Raw genomic sequence first — 27,663 nt, 5'->3', positions numbered from 1 at the left:
GTGTAAGGAATGCTAAGGCAAAAAACGAATATACCACATATAGATAGATAGATAGATAGATAGATAGATAGATAGATAGATAGATAGATAGATAGATAGATAGATAGATAGATAGATAGATAGATAGATAGATAGATAGATAGATAGGTCTTCTTTTTGTGTTTTTTTAGTATTGTGTTTCTTTTTTTACTTAGCTGTTTATTTATTATTATTATTATTATTTGTATCATTTTCATGATCATTGTTTCTTTATTGTTTTTAATGTTGTTGTTACTTTGCATGTTGTGTAATTTGCCGGTCCGCGTCATCTCCGGTGACCAATTATAGGCAAACCGGAAGTGTCCTGGCTACGTCCCTTTCGGCGTCTGCTGCTCTCGCGTTTACTGCTGCTCAAATTCTCGCACTGTTAGCATTCGGCTACTTTGGCTGAACGAAGCAACTTCTTAAATTAGTGTCCCTCGGTCGTCGCATGTGTGTATATTCTTAACTAGTCACATCGCTGTCAGGTACATATTGTTCGTGCTTTATTTCTAAAGTGGACGCGCGGTTCTGTTGGATGTATTTATATCGTTCTGTTACGTTACAGTGAAGTTTTGCTGTTAGGATGCGCGCAACCGCGGCTAGCAGCTTCGCCATGTGTCATATGTGCTTATGCAGGTATATTTAAAGCATAAAGCAACAGTGATCAGGAGGTAACATGCTTTTGAGTTGAAGTAACACGTTGGGATCAAGATCAGGACATCGGCCTCTTTGACCTGAGCGAGTAAAGTATCGGGGCCGAGCGTTGCTAACCGCCAGCGGTGTTCGTGAACGCGCTTCGGCTTTGTGTGTTTTGATCGAGGAGAAACACAGCAGCAGCTCATCGGAGGTAAGGTGACCTCTAACAACAACACTGTCTACACGAGCACCACGGTCAGTTTTACTGACATCATCACATATCAATATGATGCATTGATTCAGGTTGAGATCAAGTTAGGCCGATAAATATGACAAATTCACTAACATTAACTCTTCAACGTTTCCTACTGCTGGCACAGAAAATGATATGACTAATGATGAGTTTCACCGGAAACGACTGCTGTCCCGCCAATTTAAATACCTCATAGGATGACGCGTGTAAATGCATTTATAAGATCCGCTATGTCACGGTCTGTGGATTGTGCTCGCCCGTGTTTTAGAGCAGAATTGTCGCTGTGAGTTTTTTTGCTTCCGTGTGTTTGACGCGATTTCTGTCACTGCTCTAAAGATACGAAAACATCTGCTGAATCATGTTTTGAATCGGTTTAGTGAAGTGATTCAGACTTGGCTAGTTTGCATCTGATCTAGAAAATTATTTATGGGGTGGCATGAGAACTAGAGGGGTGGCAATGAAGTAAGCATCCTTGCATGGTTTTCGTGGATTTAAGAAATTATATACTGTATATACTATACTCTGTGTATACACTGGAAATCAAATTTTTATAACATAAATAAACGCAACAACAAATGTTTCTATAAGTAACGTACCCAAGCAGCTACCTTTAGCATCTCTACTGTAGCCATAGACATTATATACGTAGACACCTCATGACGTGCTGGAACGCATCAAGCGTCGGCGCCATATTGGATGGGTCTCCTCACTGTACGCCATAGATATGTACACTATTGCTGAGTCCCAATTCGCCTACTTATACTACGACCTAAAAGTATGTACTATTTTTATGAGGAAAACGTACATACTTTTGAGTGTGTAGCAAAAAATTATGCACGTTCTGGGTCTGGGACATACTTCGAAGACGTTATGCAACGTGAACGATAACGTGGTTGCCTAGTTACGCGCACCACGACTGTTAACAATATTTAATTCATTCTTATAACTTATGTCCAATATAATTTTATTTACTATTCCCATCTTTTTCTAATTGTTTTTTTCCACAATACATTTTACAATGTGTTCTACCAAGTTGAGGAGTAAACGGTGGCGGTCCTGGCTAGATTTACGCCCTGGGCGAACCATCCCTTCGCCGCCCCCAGAAAAAAAAATTACCCCCAAATCCCGCCACCAACATGTATTATTTTATTTTATACAACAGTTCTCTCTGGCTCTCGAATCTGATTGGCTAAGAGCTATACGATATTGTACTGATAACGGCACTGTAGCCGCTTCACCTTTCGTATTATTCCGCCACCTAGTGAATGGAGGTCCTAAGCAGGCTCATCTCTGAATGGAAAAACACAGACGCGCTGTTTGAATCACTCTCCGTGTGTGTGTCTCATTAGTTTACTAGCTCATAAATCAGTCTGTGAATCCCCAATCAGAAGTATTATTCCGTCAAAGATCAGCGCTCTTGGATGTTACGTTACAGTTAATGGGAGAAATGTCTTGTCACATCGTGTGGACGCTTAACACTTGGAAAGAGGAATATAAACACTCGTTTTTTTCTGGAGCTATATCTTTTATCAGAACGCGAAAACACCGTGGAACTGCAGGTAAGCCCCGCAGCTTTTAAATGTGGACATTGATCATTTACTTTATCGTGACGTGACTATTAAAACATGTTATGAGATATCGCCACTGGTATATTTATAAGCAGCATGCAAAAACATCTCTCTGACACTTATAAAAAACCGTTTTGTATAGTACTGACAAGAACAAAGTTTAATAATAATAATCAAGTGCTCGTATCGCGTTAAGAATACATGAGAAAGCAATAGTAACGTTTCACAAGTATAGTTTTATTAACTTTTACCTCGCGCCAAAACAATAACAACACAAAAGACACTAAATATGAATAAAAAAACAAGTACAAGTTTGATCATGACACCAAATACTGCTGATTTGATCTCATTTTGACGATCATCATAAACAAACAAGGCCAACATGAGAGCCAGGGAATCCCTTTCAGAAATGTAGCCCAGAGAGGGCGGTGGTCAGCGGGGCGAGTGAACACTGATGTCCGCTCATGCTTTGGTTCTCATTTGTACCGAATCTCACTAAGCAAACGTTCAAACAGGCGCTATCTTTACTAATCGACTGCAGATTTAAATATAATACAGATACATTCTCGACTGAACTAATCTTAAAACTACACTTTGTGACCAAGAAACAGTAATATAAAGAAACGGCTTTTCCGTCCATTGAGTTGTTATGAGCTTCAAAGCAGCCGAAAGTTTTACCTGTCATTCTGGCCGCCCTCAAATCCGTGGCGGAAGAAGTAGTTCTCAAACAAAGAGGCTTTTAAAATAACTCCGTTGTTGTTTTCTAGTTTTCGTTTTTCAAACGTGTGCCGTCGAACTGTTGTATAAAAGCGATATCGCTCTCGGAGTCGTGTGATATAGCTCTATATCATCACGGCTGTGATTGCCTCCGGCACTCGGCCTGCGGCCTCGTGCCTCTGGCCTAATCACAGCCGTGATGATATAGAGCTATATCACACTCCTACTCGAGCGATATTGCTTAAATATATAATCTTAAATACAAAAAGGTAACAAGAACAGAGAAAAACAAGATAAATAAATGTAATACAGTATATAAACACACACACACACACCTCATCAGACTACACAACCATGTCTGTTGGCCATGGCTGCTGCGGAAGTATCTGACTCCTAATTTTTGCCAGTGGGTGCTCTTACTCCAAAATATTTCAGAAGTGCCCCTGAATTTACAATTAAGATACAATATGTAAGTTAGATACACTTACATCACACATGCATCAGTTACCCAATTAAAATGACCATAACACACATTTTATTAGTTTATAGGATGTTAACAAATGCTAAGCTTACACTACAAATTATTTAAAAAGCTATATAGCGTATATAGCAATAAAAAAGGACAAAGTCAGGAGGTCTGTGTGAGTTTGCACTTGTTGTTCGCCTGTCAATCAACCTGTGTCACGTGACGTGAGTCACGTAGATGACTCTACAGATTTTTTTTCACAAAATCCAATTGATAACATGTTCGTAGGTATATGGGTCTATGTTAATTTTAGGAATGAAAAATACAATTTATTTGGAAGCAGACGCAGCAGTTTGTGTTGTGTGGCCTCTGGCCTGGGATCAGTCTATCCCTCGCTCGCCCCCTATATGGCGAGCGAGCGATTTGCAGTCACAAGTTGGCCCGCCCCTTTCTCCCGTGCCTCTTCTGACACGCACACAACCTGTGTATGACTCTCAGCACTAACTTGACATGGAAATGAGCGTTAGTCTAAAAAAACGCTTTGATGTTGTTGTTGTTTTTTTAATGCGCTCGTGCGCCCTCACATAGATTGCGCCCTGGGCGTTCGCCCACATTGCCCATAGCAAAAACCGGCCCTGGGAGTAAAGCACAGAACTCACAAACACAGGTCGTTTGGGAGGCGAGTGGTTCTGACGTTCATGTGCATGTGTGTAACGAAAGCTACTTATTTTAAAGTCAAAATATTTAAAGTGTAAAGTATAACTATTGTTTAACGTATTTATATTTCATTTTATACTTATGTTATGTATATAACTCAAAAATACCCAGATGAAAATGAACCATGCTTTTACTATAGTAAAAGTGTAGTAACCATGTTTCTTTCGTTGGACTAATAAAGTTAACATTTGTACAGCCACAGTATTACTACAAATAAGTCAGTGTGGTTAAGCTCCTCCCTCCCGCACGCAATGGGTTGTGGGCAATATTAGCCGTTAGAGTGTGCATTGATCTGCACTTCGAATTCTAACCGGAAATAGTGGACCATCCGGGTATCTTTGGCATACTCATTTCAACATACTACGATTTGGGACGTACTAATTCTAGTTTCGAATACTATTTAGGACGGATAGTATGCGAATTGGGACTCAGCATAGATGTCGCCTTGGCTACGGCAGTTCATTGGACCAAATGCGTCAACTAGAGCCGCCATCTTGAAACAGGGGAATCCCGCATCAGCGTCATTGTAGGCAATGGTGTAACCGAAATAAAATCACCATATATCGTCATGAAAGCGATTTTCTTTTGGTTCGTTTCAACAGTCAGACATGTATTTAGCATTTAGTACAGGAAAAAATAAAAGTTTTGATTTGATGAAAATTTACTTTTTCTAACTGTAATGCATAGTGCTAGTAGCCCTAACATCCATACGCAGCACAAAAGTCCAGTATCGTTCATGAATTCGAAGTACAGGCGGAGATAGCAGCTTTACCTAGATACTTCCTATGACAAGACCCCTGTTCTAAGTTGGTGGCGGTTTTGACGCATGCTCAGAGTCCCAAGGGCGACATCTATATATCTACCGGTATGTCTGTAAGCAAGCACCAGAGTCAATCGGAGTTAACGGAAAGAAAGCAACTATGCCCGTATTTTGTGCAGCTTCCGGTTGCAATAACCGGCGCAGTATTGATTCCAGATCACATGGGATTACATTCACAAGTTAGATTGAACAATCATTTTGGTTATTTTACGTTATTATTGGTGCCGGGCAAAGATTAATCGCGATTAATCGCATACAAAATAAAAGTGATTTTTGGCATAATATATGAGTATGTGCTGTGTGTAATTATTATGTACAAATAAATACACACACATTCATGTATGTATTTAAGAAACATTTACATGTTTAGATATATTTATTTATATTTTTATATATTCTATATTAAAAATAAATTTTAAAAAATTATATATAAGTAAAACAATTCTGAAATGAATATATGAATGTGTGTGTGGTTAAATATACACAATAATTAGACACAGTACACGCACATATATTATGCAAATAAATCACTTTTATTTTGTATGCGATTAATCGCGATTAATCTTTGCCCAGCACTAGTTATTATTTATAATATTATGTCAATGTTCAGCAGGAACTTGAACTCTCTTCCCAGTGATACAGGCATGAGGAGGCAATGGGAAGTTGCTATAAAACGGGAGGGTTTTGTTGTGACAGAGTCTTCAAAGCTCTGTAGCAACGAGTATAGAACAGGGATGGGCAACTTCGGTCCTGGAGGGCCGGTGCCCTGCAGAGTTTAGCTCCAACCATAATTAAACACACCTGAAGCAGCCAATTAAGGTCTTACTAGGCATACTAAAAACCTTTAGGTCCCTCCAGGACCGAAGTTGCCCATCCCTGGTATAGAAGAACAAGAGGGGAAACTCTGATTCGTTTTTGGCAACAGCCACTACATGGCGCTTCAGTAGCGCGACCGCCATTTAGGAATGAAAACGCTCACAGCCAATTCATTCTCAATTCATTCATATTAAAATTAATTTAATACCTAATTACATAAAATACCTAATTATGTAAAAATTACATAAAAATTGTGTACTAAAGTACTTTTTGCTTAAGTAAAAGTAAAAAAGTAGATGTTTAATGTACTTAAATATTAAATATAAACCAAAAACTTGAAATTATGAAATGTAGTGGAGTAAAAATTATGATAATATGCTATTACAAGTTTTCCAGAATTAATACTGATAAAATAGAGATACTTGAAAATTTACTTTTATGTAGAAAGTAAAATACTTAAGTAGTGTCTGCTTCTGTCAATATGCCATACTTAAAGAGCATAATACAAAGTATTTTAGCATGAAAGCAGTATTTTTCAATGTGTGACATCGTCCTGTATCATAACTAAATCTCTGCCGCTTATAACAACTCAAACCGTGTGAAAATCCGGTAAAAATTAGGGGAGTTATGATTATTTCTCATTAGAAATGAATGCAAGGGAGCGCACTGGAGACCCATCCAAGATGGCGGCCGCACGATGCGTCAGCTCCAATAGGCAGCTCTACGAGGTGTCTACGTATATAATGTCTATGACTGTAGCACCCTTTGTCTTACTAAGTTAATACATAGCTTACATCTTACCAATATCTATAAACACTGACTGTAACCACGATGAGCAAGGTTGAACATAATGGTATAAAGACTCTTATATAAATAAAATAGGTTTGCCTAGTTTATATTAATGTAAAACATATTTGAAAGGCACACATCTCTTTCTCTCATAAACCTCTTCTTTAATCCTTTCACTCACTTCATGATGGAGTTCTGTCTCTTCACTTCTTTTGAGCTCTTTGGCATCCATTTCTATGTTTCTTTCTTTAATGACTTGATCTACTCCTTTCCCTTCCACAACATATTTTTCTGTTTTATTTGTACCTTCCACTCCCATAGTATTTGATTTTTCTATTATTTTTTGTTAAAAAAAATGAATATCAGCCTTTCTTTTCATAGTATCCTGGAAAATGCAGCATTAAGTTGTCTTTCAAGCTTTCTAAACATACACAACACTGAAGTTTTGTCTCCTTAATGAAGACAAATAAAAACATTAGGCAATATCATAACGAGCGATTTCATATGGAATATTTTGATTGCTGCAGTAGCTAACAAGACATGACAGGCGGCTAACACTAGAAAGAACTGCTTAAAAGATATTTACTGCTTACACTAACCTGCAGTTCAGTTGTTTTAACTACCAAGCAACTACCTCAGGCAATATTAAACAATCAACAGTTTAATTTTTGTATTTTTATCCTGATGCAACATTTATCTGTAAAATATGACCGTATTCAGTACTCTGATTTGCTGATGATGTGATGCTCAACTTAATCACTTAAAGACACTAAAGAGAAACCACTAATTTTTTGCCAGCATGTGATGATGTGAGGTGCTTTATTGGATCAGAATCACTTGCTACAGACATGAAGAGACTCTTTCTTCATGCACATAAGTTTGCACGTTACATAAATATTCTTGCCTTTCACCTCAACGATGGAAAACTTTTTTTACACTGTAAAAGACTCTGCTCGGACTGACTGTGCCAATCATCATCCGCTATGTTGTTGTCCCACCCCCTCTAAGACACACACACACACAAATCTTCGTCAGGTATGTCACCAACCCCCAAACACACGCAGAGAAAAACTACATTGCCTTTCTGGCTAAAAGAGCCTACTCGGGTATATATTATATATATTGGGATACCAGCACCTGGGTGCCATATGGGGTGGGCAATGCTTTTATTTAGGGTGGCAACTGCCACCCCGGTAGATCCGCCCCTGATCTGATGAGTCATAGTGAAGCGAACCAGATTAAAATGATTTGCACAATTCAAGAGTCCCTGATGGCCCAGGGTTGACAGAACCGTCACTTGCCCGATTGGCCAGTGCTGCATCGTCACAAAAGATTCTCATGTGAACATGATCTAGATCAGGGGTGGCGAACGTTGGTCCTGGAGAGCCGCAGTCCTGCAGAGTTTAGCTCCAGCTCTAATCAAACACACCTGAACAGGTAATCAAGGTCTAAAGAGTTACTAGAAACCTTCAGACAGGTGAGGTTTAATCAGGGTTGGAGCTAAAAACTGCAGGGCTGCGGCTCTCCAGGACCGACGTTCGCCACCCCTGATTTAGATATTTAAGGGTGTTTTCACACCTAGTTCGTTTGAGCCCTCCAAACGCTCTCAGAGCAGTTCAGGGTGTATATGTGAACAAACCAATGGCGCTTTTCCATTGCACAGCACCCCACGGTCCGGTCCAGTCCGGGTCGGGTCAGCTCACTTTTGGGAGCTTTTCCATTGGGATCACTTCGTAGTACCCGATACTTTTTTTCGTACCACCTCGGTTGGGGTTCCAAGCGACCCGAGCTGATACCAAACGTGACGCGTAAAGACTGTAGATCACTGATTGGTCTGAGAGAATCGTCATCGGCGTCATCCTATTATGTAAAATATTAGCTTTAGCTTACTGCTAGCTTGCGCTGTCTCGAGCAAACAGGTAGTCATCTGTGCTCTGCTATAAGTTTCCAAACACCCTTTTAGCGATGAAAAACATCCACAGGTTGTGAATCAGGAACACATAACAGTTTTTTCCAGACTTGCAGTTTGTGGCGGCACATTCGGGACGTGCACGTCAGTATTATTTATGCTTTAATGCAACTTCATTGAGGCTCAGCGGAGCGCCGTCGACTGACGCCACGGGTGTTTGAACAGAAACTGTCATGTGAGACAGAGGTAACGTTAGTGATAAACGCGATGTGCAAACATCTATTTGTGGTGGCCAATTTTAATTTTGTGGCGGACTGATAAATAAATAAATGTATGGGAATGTACAAGGACGCTCTCACTTGTATGATGTCACAGCCTTATGCAGCGCAAATATAACGACACGCCTATAATCCCTTCCACTGCGAAGTGATACTAAACTCAATGGAAAAGCTAACCACGCCAAAGTGAGGTGAGCTGACCCGACCCAAACTAAACTAAACCGTGGGGTACTATGCAATGGAAAAGCGCCACAAGTGATCTCAGACCCCCCTAAAAGGACCCAAAAGCGAACCGAACTCAGACCACATCCAGAGGTGGTCTGAGTACGGTTTGCTTTTGGGTTCTTTTGTGGTTCGATTTCTTTTTGATATGTGAAATCAATGAGGTCCCGGTCCGCTTTACGTGTCGTTTTGACATTGTATCAAATCAGCTGTTGCACAGAAAGCTGGGATCTAAGTTCTTATGAAGTTGTGATGTGAACAAGAAAGGGTCTGAGATCACTTCAGTTCTGAAGAGGACCAAAAAAAGAACTGGGTCCTCTTTTGAGTCCACTATATTGTGAACACCAAAAGGACTGAGGTCACATTGGACTAGTTCCTTTTCTGGTTCACTTTAAGTGAACTGGGTTTGGTTCTTTTAAAATGAACTATATGTGAAAACACCCTATATTAAAGAGCAAGAAGAACCCATAAAGATTTCAATGCGCTGCTTTGGCCCTGATAAGTTCTGTGTGTAGTGTGTACGCACATCCAATGCCCGCTCCCGGAAAGCCGCATATTAAATCTTCAAAGTTCAGATAACGTGCAAATATGCACAAATTATTTAGACACTGCGATAATACTGAGGGCTTGTTTAACATTATAAGAGCATTTCGTTTTGAATAAAAACAATTGTCAACGGACAATTGTCCGTTTCAATTGTCATGTTTAAAATGTTTCACGCAGATTTTGATAATGACAAATAAGCATATCTAAATGCCAGGGTGAACAAAGACAACTGTCAGGCCGCATCCAAAGGAAAAACCCTGGCACCAGTATTACCAAAACAACTAGGGCTTACAGGACTGCATTTGTGCTGCTCTAGATACTGGGTTTATTAATGCTTCTCCAAAAAGTGTACTAAATTTTGTCGCTTTTTAATCCAGGATAACGTGTAGTAATAAACCAACCTCATTATAGGTACGGTGCTGCAGGATGTTGAACACATCTAGCTTAACATCGAATCTGCCTTTATAGAGACTAAACGTTTATTCATCAATAATGATTGCCACCTGAGCACCCTTAGAATTGAATGTAATCCATGTGTCCATTTGTTTCACAGGTACACTGGAGTACAGATGCTGTGACGTAAACACCTCTTCCTCTACTGTACACTTTACATTCTTTACGTCAGCAGAACTCTGGACGACTTCTGTAAACCCTGTCATTCAGAGAGGTTAAGGATCATCCTTCATCTCTAAGCAGTAACCAATACGCTCTGGTCGCAAACTCATGGGATACGATGTCGGAGGTCGTAGAACGCCGGCCAGTCAACACGGACTATGCTGTTTCTGTGTTGGAACAGCTAAAGTTCTTCTATGAGCAAAAGTTGTTGACTGACATCACCCTGCTGGTTGAGGACAGTGAGTTTCCCTGCCATAAGATGGTGCTGGCCACCTGTAGCTCTTACTTCAGGTATGTGGAGCACATGTTGCTGTTTAATTTGTTTTAAAGGGGACATTTCACAATACTTTTTTTTTAAAGATGTCAAATAAAACTTTGGTGTTCCCAGAGTACGTATATTATTATATTTATTTCAGCATATTAAAATTTGACACTTTGTAGGTGTGAGCAAAAATGAGCCGTTTTGGGTGTGTCCTGTTAATGCAAATGAAATGGCAGTGCAGTGGTTGGATAGTGCAGATTAAGATGCGGTATTAGCCACCTGCCACACCCAGGTGCCAACCTTTGCCCAGACATAATGGCCGACGACTCTGACGTATGTGTACCAACTTTCAAGGGTTTTTGAGCATGTTTACGGCCCCAAAAAACATGAAACCGTGAAATCTTATTTTTTTCGCTTACTCCTACACCAAACATTGCATAATAAAATGAGTCTCTTCACAGGAACTGTGGCCATGCATTTCTTTATAATATTCCAGGATAGGGGATCATTCTTCCCCACATCTTTTTGCATAAAAGTTTTAATCCATGAAATTGGTGCATTTTCCTTTCAGTGAGGTTTGTTTTGATCAGGATATGTATTGTGCTCTCGTAGGGCCATGTTTATGAGTGGACTCAGTGAAAGCAAACAGACGCATGTTCATCTTAGAAATGTTGACCCTACCACGCTGCAGACCATCATAACCTACGCTTACACCGGCAACCTTCTTATCAGCGACAGCACCGTCGAGCCTCTCTACGAGACGGCCTGTTTCCTTCAGGTTGGAAAGCCATGTTTGCACTGACATTTATTTATTTTTGTTACAATAAAAGATGACTGTTCAGAAAAAATCGTAATGTACCTTTCTTAGTAGCAAAACTATTTATTCATGATAAAACTGACTTAATTCTACATTTTGAATTCCATTGAAAACATACTTTTAAGAACCACTCATCAAATTTGGCTTAGATTATCTTTGGACCATGATGGCTGAAAATTATTAATTTCTTTGATAAAGGCAAGTTCTTGTGATGCACAATAATGTCAGACTGCGTTCCTGCCAACTTTTTTTTACCCTTTCAGGTAGAAGACGTTTTGCTGCAGTGTCGAGATTACTTAGTCAAGAAGATCACGGCCGAAAACTGTGTGCGGATGCTGAGCATCGGTGACTTATTCAGCTGCAACGAGCTTAAGCAGAGCGCCAAGCGCATGGTGGAGCACAAATTCCCCGTTGTGTACCGACAGGACGCCTTCCTGCAGCTCTCACACGAGCTACTGCTGGACCTCCTGAGCAGCGATAATCTCAACGTGGAGAAAGAGGAAACGGTACGCGAAGCAGCCATGCTGTGGCTGGAATACAACATGGAGGCGCGTTCGCAGTATCTCTCCTCGGTCCTCAGCCAGATTCGTATCGATGCTCTCTCTGAAGTGACCCAACGGGCCTGGTTTCAAGGACTTCCTCCCAATGACAAGTCAGTGGTGGTACAAGGTCTGTATAAGTCCATGCCAAAGTTTTTTAAGCCCAGACTGGGCATGACCAAGGAAGAAATGCTGATTTTCGTAGAGGCCGAGGCGCCGGCCGAAAGCCACCCGGTCGTGATCGGGCCACGGCACGCGGTAGTCTGTTACAGCCCACAGGCAGAGAAGGTCTATAAGCTGAGCAGCCCGCCTGGAGACTTGCAGAAGTTTGGTACGTTGGTCACCCCGGACAATGATATCTTCATTGCTGGTGGTCAGATACCGCTGAAGAGCGCTCTGGCCAGTCACGGAAGCAAAAGCGGCAAGCTGCAGGCCGCCTACTGTTCAGTGGACAGCTTCTACTGGCTGGATGCCCAGCAGAACGCCTGGGTAAGCAAAACGCCCATGTTGTGTGCCCGCACAAAGCCATCGTTGGTCTACTGCCAGGGCTTCATCTACGCCATCGGTGGCGATAACGTCGGTGGCGAGTTGAATAAGCGCACAGTGGAGCGATATGATTGTGAGCGAGACGAATGGAGCATGACCAGCCCTCTTCCCTGCGCGTGGAGTTGGAGTACAGCAGTGATGGCCCGCGACTGCATCTACGTTATGACCCACGACCTCATGTACTGTTACCTTCCCCGAGCGGACGCTTGGGTGGAAATGGCCATGCGGCAAACCAGTCGCTGTTTTGCCTCTGCCGCCGCCTTAGGAGATCTCATCTTTTATATCGGCGGTCTGCACGTGGTGGGCAACTCAGGCTTGCGTCTGCCGACAAGCACCATCGACGGCTCATCTGTGACTGTGGAGATCTACGATGTTAACAAAAATGAATGGCGCCTCGCCGCCGACATCCCAGCCAAGAGATACTCAGACCCGTGCGTGCGTGCGGTGGTGCTGCTCAACGCGCTGTGCATCTTTATTCGCGAGACGCACTTGAACGAACGGGCCAAGTATGCTTTGTATCAGTATGATCTGGAGCTTGACCGCTGGTGCTTGCGGCAGGCCGTGTCCGAGCGAGTTCTCTGGGACCTCGGTAAAGATTTCCGCTGTGCTGTGGGAAAACTTTATCCATCCTGCCTCGAGGAGTCGCCTTGGAAGCCTCCGACCTATCTGTTCTCCAATGACGGAGCTGAGGAGTTTGAGGTGGAGGACGACATGGTGTCATTGCCTCACGTATAACTGATAGCATCTAGTCAGAAGCAAACCTGTAATTTATTCATTTGTTCTAGAATAATGATCTTCTATATTATTGGACCTATCAGAAAGGTGAATGAACTGGTGGATGTTCTGGACAACTCAAACCTGGCCATAGAGATCAAAAATGTTGAATATGACCCACCTCAATAAGCCACTGTGCATGTAGAGTTATGGCCTCTTCTGAGCTCGAGTGATTGTGCACACACACAAGCGTTGTACATCATAGATCGCTAACGGTTTTTACCCGTCTCTTTTTACTGTAAGTTGAATGATGTAAACTGATGACAATGTGACGGTATGATTAAACCTTCATTGGTTCAAAATGGCAACTGTACACACATGCCCTTATATTCTTCTCTATTCCAGGAACGACATGTATGGGTGGGTCGAGGGTTGCTCCTCTTTCTTACTGGGTGTGTGTCATTTGACGTTTAGGTTGTCCGCTGGTCCGGTAACTTGCTTGACTCTTTTTGTTTTTGTACATAACTCTGTATTATCATAGTCGTTCTTGTTCTCTTAATTGACCCTTGATTGATCTGGTATCTTCTGACCATCAGAAGTTTCAAATACACAACCGTAAACCCTCTATAATTAGCTCAGGGTGCCTTCAGTCTGGTTTCTTACTCAATAAAAAAGTCTTGAATGAGTGGTTTGAAAGTGCTTCTGTATTCTGTACTATGACTATGGCTGGATTTACACTGCATAACTCTGATATGTTGACTATATGCTTTTTTTGGACGACCCACTTGTATCCGATATCAACCTTTACATAAAACACTTGGTGAAGCAATTCAAGGTAGACACAATGACCTGGAGCAGCTTTAACCGCAAAGTTAAAGGTCACAATAAGCAATCGACAGAGACGAAATGATTGTACGATATTTAAATATAAGATTATAGAGCTTTATAATACGGGTCTTTATTCTGATTGGCTGAGAAATGTTCTATGGGTGTTTCTGGAAACCGCACACCTAACTTGTCAAATGTCTTAAAATAGGCACCAGAGCAATATTTGTGGTAACCGTGGTATAAGCGGAATAATCGACTCCGGTCCTTTGAATTATTTGGAGAATATTGGAGTCTTTTTGCTTTTTCCTCTTCCTGTGTCATATCTGATCTGTGCCATGTGAGGGAAATAAATGTGAATTTGTTTCACTTAAAATGTGCATTGTAAATTCGGTCAAAGTGGCCAGACTGTAATGGACAATCTTTTTCTGTTTGTTTTTCATAAGAAATGTGATTTTGCTATCATTCTTTGTTTTTCTCTTGGAGAGGATTGCGATGTTTGTTAGAAAACTAATTTGATTGAATAATTATATTTGTAGGGCCAGTGTAGGCATGCTAAATTTTATCCAGAAGGGCACTACAACTAAAAATGTGTTAAAAGAATAGTTCACTAGAAAATTCTCTCATAATAGGCTTTATGCCCAGCTGCACTACTTCCTGAACTTCAGCCAGCTCCTTGTTTCCTGACTGCCATTATTGGACAAACTGACCAATCCAGGTGTGCCTGACCTCAGTAGTCACAACAACAATAATCAGACACATCTGGATTAATCAGTTTGTCCAACAAGGGCAGACAGGAAACAAGGAGCTGGCTGGGGTTCGGGAGGTAGTGCAGCTGGGCATAAAGCCTATTGATTTACCATGATGCCAGTTGAGGTGTAGATGGCTGATTTTACTTCAGTTGAACACAATCTTCTTGTGTTATGCCAGTGCATACATTATACAGTAAAGGTTTTGTGCAACAGAAAGGTTCTGTGGATGTCAAAAGTTTTTCAACAAATAACCTCTTATGAACCTTAATTTTTAAGAGTGTACGGTCAGAAAGTATTATGAGAACATACAGTACTGTGCAAAAGTCTTAGGCCACCATGCCAGAATTAGATTCGTTGTTTTTGCAATGTTATAGTGATCATATATAATTGTTTCTTAATCTCTTTAATAGAATACATCCAGAAAATATAGGAAATGTGTATATAGTATTAAAAACTGGATAAAAATGTAAACTGATGTGTCAAGTTTTTAGGGTAAACTCCCCTTCCACTTGAGCAATAGCAGGAAACGCTCTTAAACCTAAATAAAATTAAATCCTAATTTCTCATTTCAAAGAAATAAGTCTTTTTACTTCATTCTGCTCAAAAACCCTTAAGATGTGTTCAGTGCCAAGAGAGGTCACATTAAACAAGACGATGCCTAAAGACGACATTTAGTCCTAACATTTTTTTGTACATAATTTCCTGTATTTTCTGTTTGTATTTTAATAAAATGTATTGAAAAATAAAAATGGATGGACATTAAAACTTCTAAAACAAGTCTGGTAGTGGCGGCCTAAGACATTTGCATACTACTGTATATTTTAAATAAATGACACCATTTAATGAGAGAGATATGCGTGATATTACTTGCATAAAGCCTTAGTATCAGCAGAACGACCCAATCTGGTTTATTTCCTCAAAGCTTCCAGCGACAGTGAGCATCGGTGACAGGAAGTGGGTGTGTCCAAGCGATGCAACAAAGTTGAGAAAAGTCAACTTTATGCAAATGATGAGTGACTTTCAAGACCGACTACCAACGAGAGTGAAACGGTGGAGCTGACATCATCATCCATCTCTCATCAGTAACTGCAGTTGATGGTTACTCGTTTGTTTATAAGAGTAGGACAACCAGATTTAGGAACGCCGCATTTTTTTACCTTCATGAAAGCTAAATGTGATGTGCACTTCAATGGTGATATGAGCAATATTCCCACCACTTTAAAATAATAAGAACAAATTCATGAAAACTTTGACTGGTACAATTTTAATCCCATTTTCACTTATGAAAGTGAACCATTGGTTTATCACAGTACATGTGTATTTTATGCATATCGATGATTATCATTTATAAAATGTTTTACTACACGACTCAACCTCTCGATTGTTCAGGGCTGTTAATCGATTTCATATGTTTCTCTGTGCGCGAATGGTCACGTCTATTTATCGATGTCACATGATCATCTGTCAGCGATTATTTGGGTCTATTAAAATGGCGGCAACCGCAACAACGAATCCTTCCCAGCTCCTACCACTCGGTATGTGTGAGTTTTTATTAAATGAATCATTTAGACAGCCGAATGAGTCCTATATCAGGTTTTAATCATGCAAGTAGACAATAACGAGTTTCCGAAAGCTTCTGAGGATTGAGACCGCTTTCAGCTATGAAGCTTTAGATCTCCAGCGAGGTTCACAGTCCTGTATAGTTTGGCTCCAAATTCAATTAAACACACCTGAAGTCAAGAGCTCATCACGATCTTTGACACTGCTTGAAACATCCAGGTAGATGTGTTTAGAGATGAATTGTAAAGGACTGCAAACCTCAAACGTGGACTGGAAACATCTATCTTAGTTAGTAACCATAGTAACGCGAAGATAATAGTTATTTTGAATTGGAGACACTAATGCTTAGTCCTGGTTAAAGTCTCATCATCTAATGAGATATTTTTACAGAAATATTACACTTTAAAAATACTTTATAGTTAATTTTATTTTCTTTATAATTTCTTTATATTTAAAACAAAAACACTGGTATTTAAATAATTACATCACATCGATTCATTAATGGCGCTTTATTTGTTTTTTAATTAATTATAGAGAACTCTAACCACCACCAAATTGCTTACAGTATGTACAGAGGGAAAGTGTTTTATTTTGAAGTCAAAAACAGTTTTTCCTACAATTTAAAATCTGATAAAGAATACATAACTATCAAATATATGATGTAAATGAAAAAAAAATGATAAATAGATATTATAAATTATATAATGAAAGTAGTTGCACTTCAGAGTTGTCACTGGTGTTACCGTTTTAAAAAATGTTTTATTTTGATATAAAAATCACACTGATGACATCACCTGACCTAACCTAACCACCTTCTTCCCATTTCCTGAAGATGTTAAGTCCACTGTCTCTTTTTAGTTATGAGAAATTCTCATGATTTCATTTGAAGCTTTTAGTTAAAGTCACTAGTATAACATACTTTATTGTAAATATATATATATATATATATATTATACCAATTGGTTAAACAGCTTAATTTGGTGAGTATACCATGATTGACAACATGTGGTTTGATACCTTGCAGCAGCCATTTTGTACACTGATTTTTTTTATTGTCTCTTCCACTAACATATTAACTTTATTCATTTAGTTATTTTGCAATATTATTATTTTTTAGCACACCTAGTCATAATTACAGAAAAATATTTTATTTCATATTGCCATAAAAGTAACACCAATGACAAAAAAGAAAGGGTACATGTGGTCTTTAAATAAATGCACCAAAAATGTATGTGTTAATAAACTATGGACCGATTTACAATAAGCAGATAACGCATGAATGAGCCATAAAAGAGCAATGCCATTGATCACCGCTGTTTCATGGGAACCAATCAGAGAAGTCCCACGGCTGTAAGCAAGTTTGCCTTTCTGAATTATTGAATTGTCTGAAATTCATAAATATTTGTATTCCCTTTATTGTATTATTTATATCTAATGTTCAAGGGATTGTTTGTTATTGAGACTATAATACTGAAGTTTAACACCGTGATAATACCAGCGTCTATCGTAATAAAAGCTTTATCAATTACCACAACATGCCATCAGCATCCTAATCCAGAGCTCCAGAGTTGAGTTGAGCAGAAACATGAAGAGCCCTGATAGAGATGTACATGACAGTCTGCTTATAAACAGCCCATGTGTCACACTTGAACATCACTGACCAGTGTGATTTCACTTCAGTATTCCCCATACCATCAGCAAAATCCCCTTTTGTTATATTTTCTTTATTATGATCTAATAAAAATCAATCTATAAAGGTAAGTAGTGTCAGGTATGTTCAGATTAGTGTCAGGGAATCCAGATGTTATCATGAATACAGAAGATTGAAAGATTTCACACATATACAGAAGAGGTAATATATGTTAGATTATCAGATGTCATGCTATCATTTTGCGTCATGGTTTCTTTAATGTTTTTCAGAGCTGGTAGATAAATGCATCGGCTCACGGATTCACATCGTCATGAAGAATGATAAAGAGATTGTTGGAACTCTGCTCGGGTTTGATGATTTTGTCAGTATCCTTTAAGAGTGATGTCAGCGCCAACAGGCAATGATGTCATTTAGTTTGATGACGTCATTGATGATAAAGCATTCTGTGTGACATAATCTTAAGGTTTCTTAATCAGTTAATCAGACATGGTCCTTGAGGATGTGACAGAGTTGTAAGTATCTTTGCTATTACACATGTCAAATATATATCTCATATAGTGTATTTGGTTATAAGTGCAGCACACATGGCAACACTAAACACACACATATTGATTTTTTTACTAAGAAATGTTTGAGGGAGTAATCGTGTAATATTTTGTTTCTTGCTGACTAACAGTGAAATCACTCCAGAGGGAAGACGGATCACAAAACTGGATCAGATTCTACTCAATGGCAATAACATCACAATGGTAAAACAACCATAGCTCTTCACAACTCATCCTACTTTACAATTATTTATATGTTCTGAGAAAATTTTCTTGGTTATAGATTTTGTTAAAGGGATAGTTCACACAAAAACTGTTAATTTACTCACCCTCATGTCACGTAAGTCAGTTTTTTAACTTTAGTAGAGCAGGTGTTTTTAATGGGCTATGATGATTTCATAAATTTTAACCCTTATGTGTTGTTGGGGATGTTTTCATCCACTAGAGGGTTTTTTACTCTTAATTTGGCCACAACTTTCTGTTTCAGAAAATTTAATGATTTTTGGTGACAAATATATTTACATATATTTTAAGAAATTGCTTTTTTTTCAAAAACTCAACGATATACCGTGGGCAAATTTACAACACTTTCGTGTTGTTAGTAGATGAAAACATTCACTGAATTTAACGGCTATAAAAATGTATCGGCTGAATATTTTTTTCCAAATTTTTTCAGAAATCTGTTAATCAACCTCAGTACTGATCAAAACTACGAAATCTTCACAAAATGACAGATTTTCAATATATAAAGTGATTGTAAACTGGATTTTTGTTGACCTTTTTCACAGTCTTGTAACATGTCAAAGATTGGTAAAAGCATTGGCTTTTATGCATTTTTAGTTTTTGTGTAGCATCAGTTTTTATTTGTCTCCCTCATTTATTGTTAGTGGCTGTTTTCGCCCCATTGACTTCCATTATAACCACATTTTTTATTGCAGAGCTATGACAGCTTTTTATCATGCATTTTTTGAATGTTGGTGTTTTTTCCTTTTGCTAAGGGGTCAAATTTGTCATTTTTACTGTGTTTACCATGTGGCATTATTAACCCTTTAGTAGGCCTATTCAAAAACAGAGCTTAATTTCTGGCTTGTACATTGTTATATGAAGTATAACTTCATAATAAAAGCATATTATTGCGTGTGTATGTGAAAAAAGATTTTCTGTAAAAATCTTCTCTGCATTAGATTTATGAACATCATTTATTATGAACATAAGTTTTTTTTAATGAAAAAAATGTGAAAAAAAAATTTATCTGATACATCTTTGTAGCCGTTTAATTTGGTGTGTGTTTTTATCCACTAACAGCACGAAAGCGTAGTAAATTTGAACAATGCACAAGGGTTAAGTCAGTGGTAATTTATAGTTCTGCGTAGGGTCTAAGTAGCGCAATCTTTCTGTCATACCCGTGATCAGATCATGCAGGTGTCACGTCTCTTACCCAAATACTTGAGATCAGATCACATGAAATGGATCTTCATACCAGCTCAGAATGAGGACACGGTCATGTCATCTCTCACTATCGTTTACTTTCTTTACTAGAAAACAGCTTTGAGTTATTTTGTGTCATCTGAATACATGTCTGAATGCATCTTTTATGATGAGTAATGAAGATCTGAGCGATAAAGCCTTCAGAATTTCATTACAGCTTATAAAAGCTTTTGTCGTGTATTTCTTGTGTATTGTTAACATTGATGTTTTGCTCTTTTATAGTTGATCCCAGGAGGAGAAGGACCAGAAGTCTGAGAAATGTGAAACACCTTCCAGAATAAAGACATCATTTACGTTCTTGTATTTCATGGCAGATTCCTGTGCTTTAAAGATTGTTTTTATTTTATAAGGATGTTGGTTTTTGTTTTTACAATCTGTTTATTCTTTAAATCTAAAAGGTTTTTGTAAACACTTGTTCTGTGTTACAATAAAACAAAATCAGTTGCTCTGTGATGTTATTTGTTATAACACCATTAAGTCTTTCACATTTGAATATTTCACATTTGACATTAATAAGGATTTGACACGCCATGTGAAACAAATTGAAAATATTTATTATTGTTTTAATATGATATTCACCATTTTAAGAATGTTTCCTTTAAAGTATTGTCAAACATGTGAATGTGTTATTGATAGCTGCTCCAGAGTATCCACATTGAACGTCTCAGTACATGGACGGTTTCTCTTCTCCTTTGGGATTCACCACCTTTTCCAGATTCTTACTGATGACATCATAGAGCTCAGCCTGAACACAGACCAAACAAATGGGGATTTCAAAATAAAAGCACAAATAAATCAAATCAGTGTATTTATAGTAAACCTCACATCCCAAAAGGACTGTTTAAGTAAGTCCTCTTAAATATATAACACTTGATACGGTAGTGACCTTACTGATTTAAAAACATCTTTATCAGTGCAGTGCACACACTGTTAGTTGGTTTTCGTTTTGTCATTGGACATTAAACAGTCCCCCATGATATAAATGCCATGTTATAAACTGCTTTAGGAGCGGTGTTGTTTTTAGTAACGTTTTATTCTGCGTATTAAACATTTAGCACAAAACGTGGTGATGTATCTGTGACAGAGCAGATGTTTTTATCCTCTATCTTTATAGCTTGTAGCATTGTTTTATTAAAAGCTTTCTGCTTAATGAATGAAGGTAAATGACTCACATAAAACCCACGTATATCAAGGACCATAACTCGAATCTCAGAATAAATCGCTTCATCCTTCTCGTGTACTAGAGAGCGATAATCCATCTGTAAAAGAAAAACACACTTTATGACGTATACTGTAAGAAAACTGTGATCAGTATACTGTATAAAATCCATGCAATGATACTAACAATCCATTTACACAAACAATGTAATGTTGTATGACAGTAAATAAGTGATTGGGTTTGTGCCTCTCACCACATGAGTTTCTTTAGAGGCTTTGGCCACTGCATCGCCCCTCTCAGAGAAATATCTGTCAGTAAATACACAAACTCTTATCAGCGCACGTTTACGCTTTAATAAAGAGCAGCTGAACTCATGAGACTTTCTCATACTTATTAATGTTGGTCTGAAAGGTCTCCAGCTTTGTCTTCACAGCTGTAATTCTCTCAAGGATTTTCTCCTAAAACAAGATTTAACAGAATGAAACATCATGTTAGATGACATTTCTGTCATTGTAAAAAATAAGACTCGTGCAAGTTACCTGAATTGCGACTCCAAAGTCATTTCCATCCTCTATTTTTGGAATTAGATGAGAAATCCAGCAAGAAACCTAAAAAGAAAAGAGTGCCAGACTCTCATCATTTGACTGTTTATAGAAAAAAATTTGACATTTGCTTTAAATTCATTTATGTCCACCTACAGTGATACAGGTCTCCTTCAGAGCAACGATCTCTGGTTTCACAACATCCAGCAACTTCACGATTCGCTCATTCCCTTTGATGAAGCCACACTTGGGAGCTGGCACAAGAGAAAAATCCTTTAATAATTTGTCTCAAAATCTAAAGTGAGTGCAAGTAGATGACTAAATAACCTTTTTTCTTTTTCTCATCATCTTCATTCTTGTCCGTCTCCATCTCCTGTATTACAATATAAAATGAGTATCAATCCAGAAGTGAGGAAAAATCCAGAAGCGTTATGATGACATGCTCACCTCATCTTCAGGAGCAGGTGGATCAGGGATGGGAATGTCCAGAGGTGCATGAAGAGACTGAAGATCAGTAACGCTCAACTCATCACTCTTAAAGTAAAACAGACTGAAGTGTCATCTGCTTCTCTCACACACACTGAAAGATGTGTTTATATCAAAGTATCATATATTTATTTCCTTTACATTATAATGTCGTGTAAAGCATCATGAAATGAATTAACGTAAATGTACCTTAAGCAGATTGTCAAACTGACATATCTTCAGAGGAATGTAATTGGAGAAAAGCTCTTCTGCCTACAAATACACACACATTATTTACAACAATAGCAAATATACACATACATTTAATACAACAATAGCAAATATAAACACATTAATTATTATTACAAATACAAAGAATTTATATACCTGCTTATATAGAGACTGTCGGTAGTTTTCAATCTGGATGTCGATCACAAACAAAACAAAATACATGATCAAACCGTGACATATGTTTACTTTCACTTTAAAACACAGAAGGAGGAAGAGTGACTCAGGTATTTATATTTCTATACAAACAGACTTTTCACCAAACAACCGACATCATGCATTTGATAAACGTTTAAAAAAACACCACAAACTTTCTGAAACACATATAAATAAAAAATGAGGGTTAAGTTTGTAAAAACTCATGTTGGCTTTATCAACAGCGTGTCGTCAAAGCTGAAACAGTGAGCGCACACGGTCGGTAAGATTGATATTTTACCGGTATTTACAGATTATAGTGCAGTATAAATAGAGTAATGTTATCTTACCCGGACTGCATTATCAGTGTTTATCTTCAGTACTTTTGTTTTGGACATTTTGATTGCAACAGCAGCAGCACAATGTTCAGCGGTCGTTTTAACGAAACACTTCACCTACACTTTCGATTTCATCTGTTGACGCCCACAATTCATGACACAATAAAAGTAAAGCTTTATTTCGTTATATATTTGTTTAAAAAAAAAAAAGGTTAATGCTCGTTGCATGTTGTCTGCTGAGAGAAACCCTAAACTCACTCGCCCACCATGAGGCTTTTAACAAGTGCGCGTCCACGAGACCGAGCACAAACCCTATTCTTTAATTCTGTTATCATTATTATTAATTTAATTTGTTGTGAAGTGCAGTCAAAGGTAATTTTTCAAATGATCCGCTCTGCTATATTCATGTCAACTATTAAACTGACACAAATAATAAAATTATATTAAGTATAATGACCAGACCTTATTGTCTCTCTGACTCTGACACAAACTGACTGAATTCAATTAATCTCTTCTTAAACCGAAGGCTCACATTTTAACTCAGATTTTCAACAGTGTGTTGCAGATGAAGGAACGTGTTGTCATCGTTTTTATTAGTATTTTTGAGGTGTGCTCAGTGAATATTAACACACCATCACATAAAATAAAGATGGAAATTATCACTTTAATTTATTATGATACATTTTATATAAAATGTATTATAATTAATTATATATTAAATATTACATTTGTATTCATTAAATTGTTATGAGGAACACATAAGCAGGAGTTAGATGTTTGTTTTATTTAAGTTTTGTGTAAAATCCTTTTAAATAACAGGTTAGGAATAAAAGCTGTCCAAATAAGAAAAAATAGTAAAATGGGTTTAATGTCTTAGGTGGGCAAATATAATTTATTTAGAGTTTGATGTTTCTAATTGGGTTTAGAATTATTCTGAATAATTCTGTGGTCACCTTGGTAAAATTATTTTTCAGGTTTGTTCATTTTGCTTTAGCAATATAGTTTGCTGTAACACATTTATTTTGAGCTCAACGCGTAATGCTGACAAAAACAAGTCTTCATTCTTCAAAACAATGTTTTTTCTGCTAGTTGCTCTGATGACTTAGTGATTGACAGTAAATATTCAGATTAAGTGCTAAACTTACTGTATGTGTATTTTGAGCAGACATTGTTTATCATAATGTGATGTTGAAGTTCAGAGGGTTTCTGTTAGGGTATGTATGAGTTTTTGGGGATTACCATATAGTGGTGAAGGTTTCACTCAGGATGTTGGCTTTCTGTCATGAACACAGCTTTACTCAGTAAGGAATGAGGTAATACTGTGCAAATACTCATGCAGTAAACTCTTAATGCTTTAGTCTGACAAATGTTTAAAAATAATAATAGTTTTTTACATGTGCAATAAATGGTGATGTTAGGAAGCAGTAAAGTGAATTGCCTCCACACAAATGAATGTTATTCTTTTAAAAATCAACAAAATAAGTTGAGTATTATACTTACTTTTATTATATTTACTTGTACAATTCACCCCGTTTATGTTCAGAAACCAGAAAATGCCAAGCTCAACAAAATATTCCGTATTTAATGTTTCCTCTCACTCCTGTCCAGTAGGTGGCAGTGTGCACGTGTACACGGATGCAGTTCATTTATAACCCGACAATAAATCCACAGAAGAAGAAACCTGAGTCTTGCCTGTATGCTGCTTTATTCACTGCTTAACTCAGACTGATGATATAAAGTCATATTTATTGTGTTTTTCACGTTGTTCTAAGGAAAACAAAGGTAAATATTTTTTCTGTTAGTTTATGGCGTTTATTGTTGATTAAAGCGACAGTATTGATAGATGTTGTATTCAATGGAGTTGTCACTTCTGTGTTTCGCGTTTATGCATTGCTTTCGACGTAACGTTATAGTATTTAAACAATGGGAAATCGTGATGTGATGTTCAGTTATGATTTGTTTGACGACGAAAGGTTTTAGGACAGTCATGGTTCTTGTGCAGAGTTACAACACTCGTCTCCAGTTCTCCATTAAGGGTTTTATTTAAGGATAAATACTCCAGTGTTGTATATCACAATAATATATACTGTTTACTATTTTATATGTTTATTTTACATATAATTTACTTCCTTTGTATCATGTATAATGTCACTGTTAATTTATGTATAAACTGTAGATTTGATTTACAAATTGATTTACATATGCAAAATCTCACATTTGTCCTCTACCAGCTCATAAAGGTCTTTATCACAGGCACATCAAGATACCAAAGATTTTCCAGTATGTGTTGTTGTGTTCAGGTTATAATCTATAGTGTGTGTTTTGTGTGTGTTTTTTGTGAGATGGGTGAGGTGGAGTTATCATGTCTGGCCTATGTGAAGATGTATCTGCACGCCAGTCAGTTTCCCCGCAGCAGTGTTAATGGAGTGCTGTTGTCCTCCAATCCTGCAGGAGGCGCTGCTCTCTCGATTACAGACTGTGTGCCACTGCTACACACTCACCTGTCTCTCACACCCATCACACAGCTCGCCCTCACACAGGTATTACATCAGTCAGCTCAACTTTATTAATACAGCATTTTTTATTATGGCCACAAAACTGGATAAAAGAGGAATACCTGACACTTTATTCAGAGCTGTATATGTTCATATATATATATATATATATATATATATATATATATATACAGCTCTGATTCTGAATAAAGTGTTTCTTTACATTCATTTAGTTTCAGCTGACTTGCCAGTTTTGCGGCCACACATCCGGTTTATAGAATTATGAACCTTATTTTGATGTTATTTTGATCAAATGTGTCTCTTTTATCTCTTTTAGGTGGATGTTTGGTGTTCACAAACGCAGCAGAGGATTGTGGGGTATTATCAGGCGAATGCTTGTGTATCGGACAGCAGGTATTCCTTTATTTTTTATTATTTTCTTAATTTCATTCTAGTCTGTATTGACTTACATAAACTGTGATTGTTTTTCAGTCCAACACCTTGTGCTTTAAAGATCGCAGACAAGATCTCAGAGCAGTGTAACAATGCTGTGCTACTCATGGTAAATTTGAAGTTTATGACACATTTGCACAAAAACTTAATTTATTAAGTGATTTAATTAATATTAAAGAAAACGTGCATTTTAGATTGATGGAGAAAAGATGTTTCCGGACTGTCGCGTGCCTCCGATCATCATGTATGAGCGTAAAGACTCTCGCTGGGCTCTGAAAGACAAACATACGTAAGTGAATCTCCATAGGTCCATTTGTGTTTCTGTGTATAAATGTTTCACATTCAGATGTTAATATATCACATGTTTGTGTTAGAATAATGCTTCGACAGTGGGAGGAAACTTGTTCAGTAGCTCGCCAGCTCTTTAGTTCTGGCGATCAGAAGCTCTTGGTGGATTTTGACAGTCATTTGGACGACATCACAAAAGACTGGACCAATCAGAAACTCAATGCCAAGGTCATGGAACTGGTCTCTCCAGCCAATGGAGTTGTGTAAATACATGTGTGTAACAATAGACTCGATCATTTTTTGTTAAGCAGCTAATGTTATAGGTGTGTTAAGATTATTTGACACGCAGTATAGATGTGAACGTTCATGATCGGGTTCTAGATGATAAATAACTAAAAGTACCTAACAGCATAAATACTGTACATGCTACAGCAACATTCCCAGAAATGCACAAACAAGTCTTTCAGTTTTATTATTTAATGAATTCATTTAATTGAACTATTTTAAACTATTTTTCTATCTAACTATTTTTTTTACTAACATTTAGGTATTCCCATAGTCTGATAAATCATGTTACATTTCATTTTGGGTTTATTTATTCTATTGGAAGACATGTTACATTAATGTTTTTGCTCATGAAAACAAAATGAAGGCGCGCACACACATGCAAACTATAACTTGTTACACTAGGAAAATATATTAGAAGTCTAACACTGAGACTGGGTTAGGTTTGTTTATCAGTTGTCAAAAGATGCAGTGGATTGATCAACTCAATAGATTTATTTGTTTTTGGTACAGTAACAACAATGAAGACAAATCTGCTCTGTTGTATAAAAGGAAAATCAAAATGTGATTCAGTTTTCCACACAATTCATTTATTCGGATGTTCACACCCACTTTGACTTTACTGTGAATAATTGAAATAATAAATGGCTGCTGATCAGTAATTCAGTTCTAATAAACTCTGATAATAACTTGTATGATCTTGTTTAATATTTCTGGTTAGCTGCTGGTTAGAAACTGTAATCATTTTAGAGAATAATTAAAATGATTTTGAGAAGTGTTATCATCCTCCTTAGGTATCAAGTGTCATGTGAATATTGTTGTCGTCTCTTTATTCTTTTAGTCACTGCTTCAGACTCACGCCATAATATCAAATGTGTGTTTTTGTTAAAGGGGACATTTCACAAGACTTTTTTAAGATATCAAATAAATCTTTGGTGTCCCTAGAGTGCGTATGTGAATTTTGCTCAGACTACCATGTAGATCATTTATTATAGCATGTTAAAATTGCCACTTTGTAGGTGTGAGCAAAAATGTGCCGCTTTTGGGTGTGTCCTTAAAATGCAAGTGAGTTGATATCTGCACTAAATGGTAGTGCTGTGGGTGGATAGTGCAGATTAAAGGGCGGTATTATTCCCTTCTGAC

The 27,663-nt window shown here is 37.8% G+C and overlaps 4 protein-coding genes across 6 annotated transcripts; 3 read left to right on the top strand and 1 right to left on the bottom strand.

The window, feature by feature from the left end:
* The first annotated feature begins 367 nt into the window (after positions 1 to 367).
* On the top strand, positions 368 to 13,936 carry kbtbd2 (kelch repeat and BTB (POZ) domain containing 2). The gene is made up of 5 exons (XM_055176170.2): positions 368 to 506; positions 658 to 868; positions 10,312 to 10,664; positions 11,248 to 11,413; positions 11,716 to 13,936. The coding sequence occupies exons 3-5, from the start codon at positions 10,492 to 10,494 to the stop codon at positions 13,270 to 13,272; spliced, it is 1,896 nt and encodes a 631-aa protein (XP_055032145.1). The 5' UTR covers positions 368 to 506; positions 658 to 868; positions 10,312 to 10,491; the 3' UTR covers positions 13,273 to 13,936.
* A 1,959-nt stretch (positions 13,937 to 15,895) lies between these two features.
* lsm5 (LSM5 homolog, U6 small nuclear RNA and mRNA degradation associated) lies at positions 15,896 to 20,518 on the top strand. Of its 3 annotated transcripts, none has more exons than XM_073866742.1 (5): positions 15,896 to 16,020; positions 18,309 to 18,404; positions 18,524 to 18,551; positions 18,716 to 18,788; positions 20,295 to 20,518. In XM_073866742.1, the coding sequence occupies exons 1-5, from the start codon at positions 15,924 to 15,926 to the stop codon at positions 20,325 to 20,327; spliced, it is 327 nt and encodes a 108-aa protein (XP_073722843.1). In that variant the 5' UTR covers positions 15,896 to 15,923; the 3' UTR covers positions 20,328 to 20,518. The 3 variants fall into 3 exon arrangements, with proteins under 3 accessions (XP_073722843.1, XP_055032422.1, XP_055032423.1); XM_055176447.2 differs by lacking the exon at positions 15,896 to 16,020 and adding an exon at positions 16,210 to 16,363; XM_055176448.2 differs by lacking the exon at positions 15,896 to 16,020 and adding an exon at positions 16,583 to 16,607.
* An 87-nt stretch (positions 20,519 to 20,605) lies between these two features.
* On the bottom strand, positions 20,606 to 23,168 carry psme2 (proteasome activator subunit 2). The gene is made up of 11 exons (XM_055176446.2): positions 23,012 to 23,168; positions 22,626 to 22,658; positions 22,449 to 22,511; positions 22,221 to 22,307; positions 22,101 to 22,146; positions 21,930 to 22,027; positions 21,771 to 21,839; positions 21,622 to 21,689; positions 21,485 to 21,539; positions 21,245 to 21,331; positions 20,606 to 20,817 (listed from the first exon to the last, which is right to left on the bottom strand). Exons 1-11 carry the CDS (start codon positions 23,057 to 23,059, stop codon positions 20,737 to 20,739), a joined length of 735 nt encoding a protein of 244 aa, XP_055032421.1. The 5' UTR covers positions 23,060 to 23,168; the 3' UTR covers positions 20,606 to 20,736.
* Positions 23,169 to 24,620: 1,452 nt separating this feature from the next.
* On the top strand, positions 24,621 to 27,213 carry emc9 (ER membrane protein complex subunit 9). Its single transcript, XM_055177143.2, has 6 exons — positions 24,621 to 24,781; positions 25,342 to 25,539; positions 25,832 to 25,908; positions 25,987 to 26,056; positions 26,142 to 26,236; positions 26,322 to 27,213. The coding sequence occupies exons 2-6, from the start codon at positions 25,342 to 25,344 to the stop codon at positions 26,500 to 26,502; spliced, it is 621 nt and encodes a 206-aa protein (XP_055033118.2). The 5' UTR covers positions 24,621 to 24,781; the 3' UTR covers positions 26,503 to 27,213.
* The last annotated feature ends 450 nt before the right edge of the window (positions 27,214 to 27,663 follow it).

The sequence above is a fragment of the Misgurnus anguillicaudatus genome, chromosome 4, assembly GCF_027580225.2.
Source record: "Misgurnus anguillicaudatus chromosome 4, ASM2758022v2, whole genome shotgun sequence".
NCBI classification, from domain to species: domain Eukaryota; kingdom Metazoa; phylum Chordata; class Actinopteri; order Cypriniformes; family Cobitidae; genus Misgurnus; species Misgurnus anguillicaudatus.
Note: the sequence above shows the minus strand (reverse complement) of the source record. Positions and strands in the feature narration are given on the sequence as shown.

Excerpts from the sequence above, each read along its gene's own strand:
- lsm5 (XM_055176447.2), top strand. The coding sequence starts at position 16,237 with ATGTTTCTCTGTGCGCGAATGGTCACGTCTATTTATCGATGTCACATG. Across the intron at positions 16,364-18,308 it reads TTCCCAGCTCCTACCACTCG|AGCTGGTAGATAAATGCATC; the intron begins GTATGTGTGAGT and ends AATGTTTTTCAG. Across the intron at positions 18,405-18,523 it reads CGGGTTTGATGATTTTGTCA|ACATGGTCCTTGAGGATGTG; the intron begins GTATCCTTTAAG and ends TCAGTTAATCAG.
- psme2 (XM_055176446.2), bottom strand. The coding sequence starts at position 23,059 with ATGTCCAAAACAAAAGTACTGAAGATAAACACTGATAATGCAGTCCGG. Across the intron at positions 22,512-22,625 it reads GACAGTCTCTATATAAGCAG|GCAGAAGAGCTTTTCTCCAA; the intron begins GTATATAAATTC and ends GTGTATTTGTAG. Across the intron at positions 22,147-22,220 it reads CACCTGCTCCTGAAGATGAG|GAGATGGAGACGGACAAGAA; the intron begins GTGAGCATGTCA and ends ATTGTAATACAG.
- kbtbd2 (XM_055176170.2), top strand. The coding sequence starts at position 10,492 with ATGTCGGAGGTCGTAGAACGCCGGCCAGTCAACACGGACTATGCTGTT. Across the intron at positions 10,665-11,247 it reads ACCTGTAGCTCTTACTTCAG|GGCCATGTTTATGAGTGGAC; the intron begins GTATGTGGAGCA and ends GTGCTCTCGTAG. Across the intron at positions 11,414-11,715 it reads AGACGGCCTGTTTCCTTCAG|GTAGAAGACGTTTTGCTGCA; the intron begins GTTGGAAAGCCA and ends TTACCCTTTCAG.
- emc9 (XM_055177143.2), top strand. The coding sequence starts at position 25,342 with ATGGGTGAGGTGGAGTTATCATGTCTGGCCTATGTGAAGATGTATCTG. Across the intron at positions 25,540-25,831 it reads CACAGCTCGCCCTCACACAG|GTGGATGTTTGGTGTTCACA; the intron begins GTATTACATCAG and ends TATCTCTTTTAG. Across the intron at positions 25,909-25,986 it reads GCTTGTGTATCGGACAGCAG|TCCAACACCTTGTGCTTTAA; the intron begins GTATTCCTTTAT and ends ATTGTTTTTCAG.